The sequence below is a fragment of the Cynoglossus semilaevis genome, chromosome Z (assembly GCF_000523025.1).
Source record: "Cynoglossus semilaevis isolate Cse_v1.0 chromosome Z, Cse_v1.0, whole genome shotgun sequence".
Lineage (NCBI taxonomy): Eukaryota > Metazoa > Chordata > Actinopteri > Pleuronectiformes > Cynoglossidae > Cynoglossus > Cynoglossus semilaevis.
This window is the reverse complement of record NC_024328.1, coordinates 13,978,105-13,990,768: the sequence shown is the minus strand read 5'-3', so window position 1 is coordinate 13,990,768 and position 12,664 is coordinate 13,978,105. Positions and strand designations below refer to the sequence as shown.

The 12,664-nt window shown below is 43.6% G+C and overlaps 2 protein-coding genes across 2 annotated transcripts in view; one reads left to right on the top strand and one right to left on the bottom strand.

Moving 5' to 3' along the window:
* fam163b (family with sequence similarity 163 member B) lies at positions 1–3,873 on the top strand. The gene is made up of 3 exons (XM_008336443.3): positions 1–356; positions 1,769–1,884; positions 2,203–3,873. Exons 2-3 carry the CDS (start codon positions 1,792–1,794, stop codon positions 2,644–2,646), a joined length of 537 nt encoding a protein of 178 aa, XP_008334665.1. The 5' UTR covers positions 1–356; positions 1,769–1,791; the 3' UTR covers positions 2,647–3,873.
* A 7-nt stretch (positions 3,874–3,880) lies between these two features.
* The window catches only part of ttc16 (tetratricopeptide repeat domain 16), a 21,524-nt gene continuing 12,740 nt past the window's right edge, over positions 3,881–12,664 (bottom strand). The window contains exons 12-20 of the mRNA XM_025053427.1: positions 12,406–12,664; positions 10,699–10,802; positions 9,929–10,055; positions 9,647–9,860; positions 8,488–8,643; positions 7,172–7,342; positions 6,906–7,082; positions 6,198–6,342; positions 3,881–6,074 (exon numbers count right to left, since the gene is read on the bottom strand). Coding sequence (XP_024909195.1) covers positions 5,947–6,074; positions 6,198–6,342; positions 6,906–7,082; positions 7,172–7,342; positions 8,488–8,643; positions 9,647–9,860; positions 9,929–10,055; positions 10,699–10,802; positions 12,406–12,664 — 1,481 coding nt within the window. The 3' untranslated portion in view covers positions 3,881–5,946. The remainder of the gene's footprint in view (positions 6,075–6,197; positions 6,343–6,905; positions 7,083–7,171; positions 7,343–8,487; positions 8,644–9,646; positions 9,861–9,928; positions 10,056–10,698; positions 10,803–12,405) is intronic.

Genomic DNA, 12,664 nt, shown 5'->3' with positions numbered 1-12,664 from the left:
CCGCACCGACTGACAGAGACCGTCAGGGCAGCGGACGAGAACCCTCTGTTCACCGTTAACTGTGACGAGTGACGCCGAGAGGCGGGAACTGTTTTCAGGACGAAGTCACCAAACTTTAAAAGGAACCAGTGTCGGTTACTGGATATTACTGACGGTGATAAGAAGATATGGACGCGCTCTTAGAGGACGGGGAAGGAAAAGACGAATAAACCCGCGAACCAAAGTTGACTCCGAGCTCCTGAGAGAACATTCTGGGAGAACGTCGCATGTTCGCGGATGTTACCACGGTTAAATCACAGTGTTGACACCGACTCCCTTCACTCCTCTATGGGACAATCCAGAACTTAAAGTAGTGGGTAAGATGATGAGCTGTTTGTGTTTCCGTCCGTGAGAAAATTAAAAAAAAAAAAAAGTGTTAATGTTTTAAATCCTCAAATATTTTTTTGTATTCGTTCGTTTATCGGCTCGATTAGCACGATGCACGTTAAATGCTAAAATTCACCAACGTAGTAAAATTTCCAGACCTCAAATGAACGTATAATTAATCAAAAATACAGCAGCAGAGACAATAATAAATTCCTAATTCAACATTGAAACTTAAATGATCTTAATGGGAATGAGAGTCTCACTACTTGCCGACAGAGTGAACCCAAGAACCACAAGCTATCTTAATTTGAGAACCACCGAAATAAAAAAGAAAAAAAAAGAAAAAAGAAGAGAGAAATAAAAGCTGATGAGTGTTAAACAACCTTGTAGTAAAGAGTACGTAGTTATCCGCTCAGTACACTACGGGGTACTGCTTAGTATACTACGTGTATTTACTTTAAAATCACATAAAGAGATGACCTACTTTCTAAAATAAGTTTGGTAACGTATCAATTTGGAAAGTTTGAATTATAAAATATACATGTGTGTGTATATGTACATATATACATATATGTATGTATATGTATGTATATATGTCTGTATATTCATACATATATATGTGTACATATATGTATATATGTGTTCATATATATGAATATGTACATATATACATATATATGTAAATATATACATATATGCAGTATGTATATATATAGTCTGATCTATATATATATAGATTGGACGATTTATTTACGTGAAACCGAGCTTATCTGCCGACTGTTTTTACCTCCGCAAAGTCTGTCTGACAGCCCCGCCCACCAGGTTTATTTCGCTTATTACACATGAAAACACCTATATTGTTTCAATACCAGTTTCTCTATCGCCTTTATATATATATATATATATATGTATATATATATATATATACATATATGTATATGGTTTGATCTGTCCAATTTTGCAACAAAATCGACGACGTCGTGACTGCCTACAAGCTAGTTTTCGACTGGAAAAAGAAGCAGCGGAAGCTACTGTCGATCCCAATGTTTTTGCAGCCTCACAAAAAAAGAGCCGGTTCCTGCTACTACTACTACGGATACACCTTCGAAAACCGTGGGAGAGGTGCCCCAAGAACTGGCACCACCCTCTGGAGAGACGTAAAATCAATCATCGGCTGCGCAGTTAAAATCATCGTCACCTTCCTCGTCATCATTTTACTGCGCATAAATATGGTGTCGCTACTTCGCGGAAATTCAGTTCTCGTGGCAGGGCCTTGGAACCGATCTACCACGATAAACGAGGGACAACTGTATTTGCCGTACAGCGATTAAAAACAATTGTGAAGACATTTGAACAGTTTTACGCTTTTAACAAAATGACTGACTCTGTCTCTCGCTCACAGGCTGTTGATGGAGAGGCCTTCGAATGTCAGCCGGGACGGTGGTCATCGCAGGAGGAATTCTAGCTACAGTCATCTTACTGACCATAGTGGCTGTGCTGTGCTTATGTAGGTTACAGGTACGACCTTTGGCCCTTACTTCCTGTTCTAGTCAAGTTCCTCAACCAAAACTGCAGCTCTAGGATCCCGATATAATTACCGTATTTTCCGGAAAATACTTGTTTCATCCTTGAGATAGGTTTGCGACTTACTCAGGTGCGACTTATTTCTTAAAATATATAATTTCACATGTTTGTTATTTTCATACTGACAGCCACCAGAGGGCCCCCTAGGCTTGTGTACCAGCATCTGCTACTCTTGTACCAGTTAAGTTTTCTTTTCAAGTTGTTGAGAGTTTTGTTTTTGTTTTTCTCGCCCTTGTATTTTGATGACATCAGTATTACTGCTGTAAGAGAGAGGAGTCTGAGAAGGGGGACGAGGAGGAACCGGAGTTTGACACCATGTCGCCGTTCCACCCCCTGGCTCTGACAGCTCCCCCTACACCTCCCACGCCGGAGCACTACAGCGACGAGCCTGAGTCTTACCCTCCCACGTTCCTCACCGAAGCAAACGGGCCCACAGGGTACTCGCCTACGCCTCCCCCACGTAGGTGCCAGCGCTCGCACGCCTTCTGCCCGACCTGCGCCCGCTGCACGCTACCGTTCTATCTGCAGCACCCGAAGAGGATGTGCAACGGAGGGGGCGGGATCGGCTACAGGACTGTGCAGCAGCAGGACCTGGAACTGCCCAGGGATCTGACCAACTTTTATCAGAAGCTCAACCTCATCCACTCGCTGACCACGCGAGAGGTGGTGACCCACAGTGTGAGCACCGACGTGTAGGAGCAGCTGCCCCGACGGCAGTGCTGCCCGGAGGGCGAGCGGTGGCGACAGTGGACCGGTGATCTGAATTCTAAAGAGACACTGCACTGCAGTGAGAGGTCAACATACGTTTTAGCCATTTTAGACACAGTACTGACCAGTCCCGTGTAGTTTGGTGTTTCACTTACCGAGTACCTTAGGAGGATAAATACAGTATATTTGTATATATGTGTCAAACATCAATGAAAGTCTTATCTATTCAAGTAGAAAACCAGGTGCAGCATGAAAAACGTCGAAGACCAAATAAGTTTTCATTGTCGTCCGTTATTTCTTTTCAGGACTGGGGTCCAATGGGGGGGTTGGAGCCAATCACAACCATTTACACCTGGACAGTCTGACAGTATGTAGATAAACAACAGTTGACACTACCATTGCTTACAGTACTTACACTGGCAGAACAGGCAACCTGTTACTGCTGAGAATCAAACCAGTGACCTTCCTGCTATAAGGCAGGAGCACTAACCCTTCTTCCACCGTGTGACCTTAGACCAGTGGTTCTCAAGGAGGACAGAAATGTTTTTACGCCCCCCGCGAATTGAAACACTATTGAGAACATGAATATTTTTATCTGTACAAACCACTGTGTGAGTTGCTGCCACCTAGTGACTGGAGGCTTGTTATCGTTCAAGCTGCAATAGTGGGGCCCCTCCCCACTATTTGAGAAGTACAGTCTTACACCATGACCTAACCCACCTTCAACAATGCACAGTACATATAAAGGACCCCCAGTCAATCCATTAGTGACTACACATAAACACAAAGGACTAGCTGTTTTGGCGCCCCCTATCGTGACAGTTGTAATTGTTTTTTCTTTTTTTTCTACCTTACAATTAGTACTTAGTAGCAGTCACTCAGACACAGAATATATAACAAATGTATTGGACTACTAAGTGACTCACCTCCTGAGAATGAAACATCACGTACCACTAGAGGGCGCCCAAGGTGACAAGGTATGAACGCCACGAGAACGTTTGAGAACTACCGTGAATTATTCTACCGGAGTAAAATGTAAAAAAGTAATACGATGAAAATATTTGTCAGTCACCTGTGTTTGTACCTGTGGTCACTTCCTTCTGTCCTGACCGTTAACTGGGAAAAAACTGGGTGACGACATTTAAGAAAAACATGTTTCAGTGTGTGGAACACACAAAGGGCTTTTCTGAAGCATTCAGGGTTTCAGCAGAGACAACGCTCCTCCAATCGAAGGACGGGAAATTTAGGATGGTCCAATACACATGTACAGGTTTCTTTTTATAAACAACACTGTAATTTTAAAAATGACCTGTAGGGGGTTACTGTGTCACACATTCTGTTATGTAACCAATCTCTCTGTGTGTTGTGGTTTGAATTGAATCAAAGTGTTTCAGGTACTTGTGCTAGGGAGTTGCACGACATTGCTCGTGAGCACCTCAGCAGTGCCACCAAGTGGAGGAATACAGGTGTTGTTCAGGTCCTCTTGATTCTTTTCGTAAAATAGAAATGTTTGTACATGTGTTATGAAAAATAAACATCAGGTCATGTGACATCACATCACCCCATGTACATAGTAGTGTTTTGTTAAGATTAACTTTAGGCAAGTTGCTCACATAGCCCAAAAGGGGGCGCCAAATCCCGCTGCTGTCAGACCTACAATAGTTGTTGTGTGTTGGTATATGTATACTTGTGGGGAGATTTTACAGGTACCCAGTAGGGTTGGGATTAGTAATAAAGATTATGTTAAAAATAATTACATCAGAACCGATTTTTCAGTTTATTATAAACAGTACACGATTTCAATATTTTGTACAAAGAGGTATTAGTTATAGAAACAAAAAAAAAACAGTACAAAGTTGATAATCATGAGTCGTACATGTACACATGTGAATACATTTCATAATTCAAGTGTCAGGATTCCTAATACATTTGGTCAGACCGTCTCGTCCATTGTCTCTCCAATACGTGGACAAACACAAACACACCGCGTACGCACACACACACACCGCGTCTGGCCTCAGCTGAACCATTGAAGGACCATTTTCCAGCATCAGGAGCGTCAGGATTAAAATGAAAATGTGCTATGAATAATAAATATGTGTCAAAGTCCTATAGGTGTGTCGGTTTGATGCCCAAAGACAGGATATGAAATGTAAATATACTCATATTTCTATTTAAATCTGACTTCCTGTTGGGCTACGTCCGATACCAAACCATGAAAATATTTAAATAATATTTTTTTTATAAATGTCATCCGTATTATAAATATTCTAACCATGCAGTATAATCTGATAAGAAATAATTTATCAGATCGTCAACTCCAACTCAACACGGTGTCACAGGAAGATCCTCTAAAAGAGCGGAAACACACATCAACCTTCGTCGCTTAGTGGTGGTCCAGGGGTACTGTCGGCGATAATTTCGTTAATTTTTATCGGTCGATAATGTTATTCAAACCCAAAGATTAACCAACGAGAAACTGTACTACTTCACGCAGCAACGGCCATTAGCATGCAAGCTAATAATTGGTCACCGGAGATAACGCAATATCTTCAACGGTCTGGAAGTGTTCACCAGGTTAGAAGACGACAACACTGCTTACGAAAGGGGGGAAAACGTCTACTAGTCTCAAACGCAGCACAGCATTGGCTAGCTAGCATGGAGGCTAAAAACAGAAACATTATTATTGGGTATATAGAAAAACGTTGGTTACTATATTGGTATCAATCATTGGAAACTATCGATGATCGGTACGGGTTGAATCTATATCATGCAGCTCTATAGACACGGTAAAAATCTAGTTTCGGAAAGGTAGCGGTAATGAACATATTGCGTCATTATGGGAAAAAATGATGTATATAACTGTAACCTGGAGCTGTGTTTTAGCCAATCAATTCAGTTTGGTGTGTTCTTCAATCAACCGAATAAAACATTGTTTTCCAAAGACTGGGTCGCAACCCTCCGGTGGGTCGCAGAGTTTTTTTTTTGGGTCGTCTCGCATCATGTTTCTCAGGAGTTTACGAATAATGTTTATTGACATGGGTCGTGAATGTTTGTTACTTTTAAAATACGGGTCCCCAGAAAAAAACGTATCAGCAGTCCAACCTACTGCAGCGAAGCGTGCTGCGTCGTAAAAATTGATGATTGTTTCAAACTTCTCGTCTTCCTCCGTTTCACAGTAACTGTTGTACAAGTAAACACAAGTTTCTGTTTGATTTTTTTTTTTTTGGTTTTTTGTTTCTCAGGCTGGAGTCTGGAGTTGGAGAGACAGTAGCTGCAGGTCTCGGACTAGGAGGGCGGGGGTCGTACTGCGCGGCACGAATGGCAACACGCCTTGCTGTAGTACCAATGGCTGCACAGGTTGACCTTCAGGGCCAGGAGGCAGTTTGCGGAGGGACGATCTTGGCAGCTCTCATCTAGGACACAATCAACGTACATTACCGACTCAAATATGAAATCTGTGAATATTTCACTCAAGCGAAGAAGCAAAAGATGGGAAACAGAAGCAGAGTATTAGGGTAGTATTAGAGTACTGTTACCTGGAGGCTCAGTGGGACAGGCCTGCAGAGTGCACGTCTGTTTGGCCACCGGTTTGGTGAGGGGGTCGCAGCCCCGGACCAGCTCTCTGCCCTGGTAGCACTTGACGTCCCTCATCCTCACACCAACGCCACAGGTTTTTGTGCACTACAGGAACGAAGTTAGTCCGATTTTGCCAAAATCCAATATGCAGACATTGTCCGAAACACTCAATTTTACGATTCCGATATCAACCGATAACGATATATGCAGTGTCCCCCACCACCCTCCAAAACTGCGGTAAATGTCCTCAGGACCTCACATACAATTCCAGCATATTTTGGCAAAACCCATTTGGCGAAATTATTGAAGTATTAATTATCGAAGGAAAAAAAATGATAACGAATTTTACAGAAAATACATAATTATGCTAATATCGGGATGCCCGATAATATCGGTCAGCCGATAGTATCGGGCATCCCGATAATATCCCAATAATCTTCCCGATAATACCGATAATATCGGTCAGCCGATAGTATCGGGCATCCCGATAATATCCCAATAATCTTCCCGATAATACCGATAATATCGGTCAGCCGATAGTATCGGGCATCCCGATAATATCCCAATAATCTTCCCGATAATACCGATAATATCGGTCAGCCAACAGTAATAGACATTTTTAACAAAAAAAGAGAAAGAGCTAAAAGTGTGCAGTGTGGTAATCTCACCTCTGACCAGGGGGTGGTGTACCACTTAAAGCAGGGCCTCTCGAAGCAGGTGTCGTCCTCCTCGGGTTTTTCACTGCCTCCGCAGGCGTCGTCATCGAACGTCTGAAACTTCCCCGCACTTATCCCCACGCACATGACGGTCCTGCTCTTCATGCCGCGGCCACAGGTGGTGTTGCACTGGAGTAAGAGAACACATATACACAGTTGTTGCCGTCGTGGATGTGAGGCGTTGACGTCGACAATAAAAAGGATAACAGTTTCCTCACCCTCTCCCAGTCTTGGCTCAGCCAGTGTGGAGCACAGTCCCTCTCTCCGCACGGATGGATGGCTAGCGGCTTATTCTCCACGGGGCACTGGTTCTCAGGGACCACACGTCCGTCCGGAGCCTTACAATAGACGTGACGCAGCATCTTTCCCTGGCCACACGAGCCGGAGCACTGCAGTGACGGGGTCAAAGTTCAGAATACAGGGGTCAGGAGGAGATGGTGGCTGAGTTTATGTACTGTATATATATATGTGTATACTGTATATATATACATACATATATACACATACACATATATAAAAATCCAATATGCAGATATCCAAACATATATATGTGTGTAGTGACAGGGTCAGAGGTCAGAATACGGGGGTCAGGAGGAGACGGTGGCAGAGTTTATGTATATATATATATATACACATATATACACACACACACGTGTGTGTATGTATATATAAATGTATACATATATACGCACACATATGTATATGTATGTATGTATATACTGTATATATACATACACATATACATATATGTATGTGTATATGTATATAAATATATATGTATACAAATATATATGTATACATATACAGTATGTATATGTATGTGTGTGTATATAGGTATATATATACACACATATAAACATATATACACATATGTACATATATACATATATGTATGTATGTATATATATATATATATATATATATATATATATATATATTTTGTTTATGATATTTTTCAGATGCGTAAATCAACTAAAACATTTTATATTTCCGCCAGATTGAGCTGCACACGTCTGGTTGTTTGATTAAACACAGACGTCACTGACATAAACAAATGTACTTTTAACCAGGATTATCAGAAGATAATAGAATCACAGAGTCGTGCGTGTGGCCCTTCCATAAATTACTATTTGAACTTCTGAAATAACATTAGCTTTTACTCAGCACCTGGGACGTTTGCCTTTACTGAGGAAATAAATCTGATACAAACGTTTCCAGACGCCGTCTTTGGGTGTAACATCAGAAGCTACATTTGTCCGTAGGCCACGACAAAAGTCGTAAATTCACACCGCGTAGTACGGACAGCTATGAATCTCTAAAATGGGAGAAGGACAACATTTAAGCAAAAGGAATTTTCTGCGAATAACTCAGACAAAGTGCTGTAATAACAGACTCTAAATCAAATTAACCGTCTTTTCTTCACTGTCTGCGCTGGAGGACATAAAAAACGGTGCCTGGAATGACAGAAATCAGTAGGAACCAGCGGTTGGACTAGCAACTACGTGACACGAACTACGTGTGTTTGAAGACTCACGGGTCCCCATTCGGACACAGTCCAGTGGCGTTCACAGGGAGGTCCGGTGCAGTTCTTCACCGTCGGTGGCTTGGTCATGAGGTCGCATAACCTGGTCTCATCAGAGCAGCGGACGTCGCGGCTCACCTGAGCTTTTTGACCACATTTAGCCGGACACTGTGTGTGTAACAGAGCGGAAAATAGGAACTGATTAGAAGATGAATTCTCGCAGACTGATAAAAATGCAACTTTGAAAAGTTGAAAATTATGCTAATTATATGAGTTGCTGGCACCAGCGTTCTACATACAATCCCCTGATTATTAAAATAGATTAATAAAACACGCTGCAATGCTGCCATCTAGTGGCTTTCACTCCCAAATACAGCCATTTTCCCCCCAAAACCATTTTTAGGTCACACATAATTTCCGTGAACCCCAGGCATTGCGTTATCGGGTTTTAATTATCGGAGAAAAAAAACTGATATCGATACTTACAGATGTTACATAATTATGTTAATATCAATATGCGATATTATAGGACATCCCTAATTTTAACCTTGCAACGCACTTTAAGAAATAACACCTGGAGTTCACGAATTATAAGAAGAATTGATTCAAATTGATTTAAAAATAAATACAGTGGTATCTCGTTTATCACGGTAGATCGGTTCCAAGGCCTGGTGCGAGAACTGAATTTCCGCGAAGTAGCGACACCATATTTATGCACAGTAAAATGATGATGACTTTTACTGCGCAGGCGATGATGGATTTTACGTCTCTCCAGAGGGTGGTGCCATTTCTTGGGGCACCACTTCCACGGTTTCCGAAGGTGTATCTGTAGCAGTAGTAGTAGGAACCGGCTCTTTTTTTGTTACATTACGACATTACGATCAGCAGTAGCTTCCGCTGCTTTTTTTTCCCAGTCGAAGACTAGCTCGTAGGCAGTCACGACGTTGTCGATTTTGTTGCAAAATTGGACCGATCAAACCATATCGTCTTCCCATTCCTGAGACATCTCTCGCAGATCCAAATCCTGGGATACAGCATATTTTATATATAAGGTTTTTGAAAACTCGCGAACTTGTGAATCCGCGAAATAGCGAGGGACTACTGTATTCACTGTACAAAGCTATAGGAATTCCACTGTGATAAGATGTAAAAGATTGATTTACGCTCTCACCTCGCTCCACTCAGCCACCTCCCACTGCGGTCCACAGGCGGGACTTTTGCACGCTCTCCTCTCCACAGGCCGTTCCAGGTCAGCTATGGTGCAGAGGTCGCTGTAGACGGAACTGTCCAGGCCCGGCGAGAGCATCTTCCAACAGCGCACTTGTCGAAACTGGAACCCCTCCCCGCAGGTCCTGGAGCACTCACTCCAGCTGCTGGCCTCCCACCTGAGCACCAGGATGATGTCATCCTACTGTAACTGTTACGATAACTGATGTTTCCAGAGGAACCGTACCTGGGCTGACATTCACGGCCAATACAGAAATCGTGGACCGGCTCAGGTCTGGTCAGAGCATCGCAGTACATATCGTGCACCTCGACGCCGTCATAGCGGACGCATGAGACGAAGGAGCGAGACACACCTGGGCGTTGAGAGTCAACTGGTTAGCTAGAGAAATGTCAACGGTCAACACATCAAACTACGGTACTCAAATTTTTTTTTCTAGGGAGCCATATTTTAAAAGTCACAAACCTTCGCGACCCAAGTCAATAGACATTATTCGTAAACTGCGAGAAAAATGCGAGATGACGACCCCCCCAAAAAACAAAAAAAACTCTTGGGACCCACCTGAGGGTTGCGACCCAGTCTTTGGGAAACAATGCTTTACAGGATCAAGCTGATCACTGGGCCTAATATGACGGTCGACCTAGCCTGGTAGCTACACAACGTAGGCCGTGGTCCAAATTTGGTTTAAGAGTACTAACCTTCCTTCTTTTTAAGCACTGGTTCTAAAAGTAAGGGGCGCCCCCTCTGTTCATATTTTATTTGTAACCGTGGGAAAATTGCACTATCATTATAAATTACTTAATCTTATTTTCGATGTTTGCATTCTTTTTAGGGATTTTGTCGAAAATAAACTTCAGCGTAGCTGTAGCTGTGAACGTGATGCCGTCAAGATACTCGACAGCAATCAGGGGGGCGCTGCTAAAAAAAAAAAAGCTAACCAGAAATAAAAAAATAGATACCTGCAGTACCTGTTTACTCCAGTAGAGAGTTGGATTTACCTATCGAGCACGTCATGCTGCACGGCTCCTGAGACGAGAGTTTCCAGCGATACATGTCGGCGGCGCTCATTTTCTGGTTCTTCTGATTGAGCCTGTGATTTCCCCTGACACACACACACACACACACACACACATACACACAGACTCAGACACTGTATAAGGAAAGGGAAACTGTGTGTGGCAGAATTTATCCCCGTGTCAAACAGGAATGTTGGTGAAAAGGGACTGGAACACGAGGCGACGCGATTCCACGAGCATCCCTGAAATTCCTCAACGCTGCGACTACGTAGATGAACCCACTTTTACGGCAGCCCACACACTCCCTAACTCGGATTCACAGCCTTCATTCTGGCAGATGCACTTCTTCTTCTTCTTCTCCTTCTTCTTTTTTACGTTGAAAAACATGTAGACATTCTTGTCATAACACCGGTCATTCTCCGTCTGCCAGCAGCCAGACATTTATTTGAACATCTCAGCTTCTTTGAGTTATTTCCCCGCCGCCGTGATTTTCTCCCCAGGGACGACTGCATTCAGACTTTTCCCTTTCCTTCATGTTTTTTTTTTTTTTTTGGGTTTCTCCGTCAGGATATATCACCGCTGCTCCCGGAGTACGGGGCGTGTAGTTGATTTTACAGCGTCTGGCCGCAGAACAGTAAAGGCAGCGTGAGTTATGGACTCCCTCTGCAGTCGGTACAGTACACTGACAGTACCTGTGCACCTGTTTTATCGCCGGTCCTTTCTAGCTGCCATACTTCCTATCGGTCAGTCTGCCTTTGTGATTTACTGCCCCCTGTCTGTCTGTCTGTCTGCGCTTTGATTGCCCCATTGCTTAACTTTCAACGGCTTATCTTTCAACAGAAAACAGGTTTCCATGTTGGTACAACGTTAATGATCGCAACTAACAGCAGTTTCCGTTAAAGACTTGCGCCACTATACTATAGACATTCATGCTAATCTTAATCTTTAGCATTTTTCCAAGTCACATTGGGCCTGGAGCCAATCCCGGCAGACGTGAGGGAAATTCATGGAACGCTACAGTGGTCCAGTCCACGACTGGGTCACGTACAGAGACGAGCTAAACGACCTAGGCTCAGTTTAGCTCGGTCCGTTAACCTGATCCCGCAGGTTTTTGTTTAGGATGTTTGGGGGAAACCAAAGGTCTGGGAGCAACAAAGATGAAGAAATTGTACCAGTAAGACCGAGCTTCAAACTGGAACCGAGGAACCGTCGAACGTGCTAAAGCTCGACGAGGCTAGCCAGAGTGCAGGTGTTTACGATTTACTATGACCCAGGTTAATGTCACATTCAAGAGTCAAATGAACATGGGAGTAGTTGCGATTTTTTGGGGGGGAGGGGGTCAACAGGGTTGGAGCAACCACCCGAGAAAGGTACCTCGCTACCACAGTTATCAACAGTGTTTACCGCAAAAGTTAATTAGTTTAAATTAAGTTAAACCTGCTGGGCAAGATCGAATCCCGGTTAGGGCGGTTGGTACCTTCCAGTGGACTCACCACCAGCAGGAAGGTTTAGGGGTGTTGGTACGGTGCAGTGTGGTTTGGGTGGCGACTGCTGCCCCCGCGACCCGGGAAATTAATCAGATAACATTTTAAAGTACATAAACGATAATGTATACATTGCGGGAATTTCGTTTTTCACCTGGAGCTTAAAATACCATCTCAACGCCCAGTCTGTACGTCCGACATTTACCTGGTTCTGTTGGAGCGGCCGGCGCTCCTCCTATCACCCTGGACCGTCTTGTTCTGGTACAGCGCGTCTCCACTCTCGTTGCTTCTGTGGCCCAGTACGAACTCTAGTGTGTCGTTGAGATCGGCCTCCTGGTCCAGACTGCTCAGCTCCACGTCCGGCGGCCCCGCCTCCGACGAGAACAAGGCAGCCCCCTCAGTCAAGAGCTGATTGGTCGAAATGTTAATAAGCAGGTCGTCGGGGTTGAGTCGGCCGTTCAGCA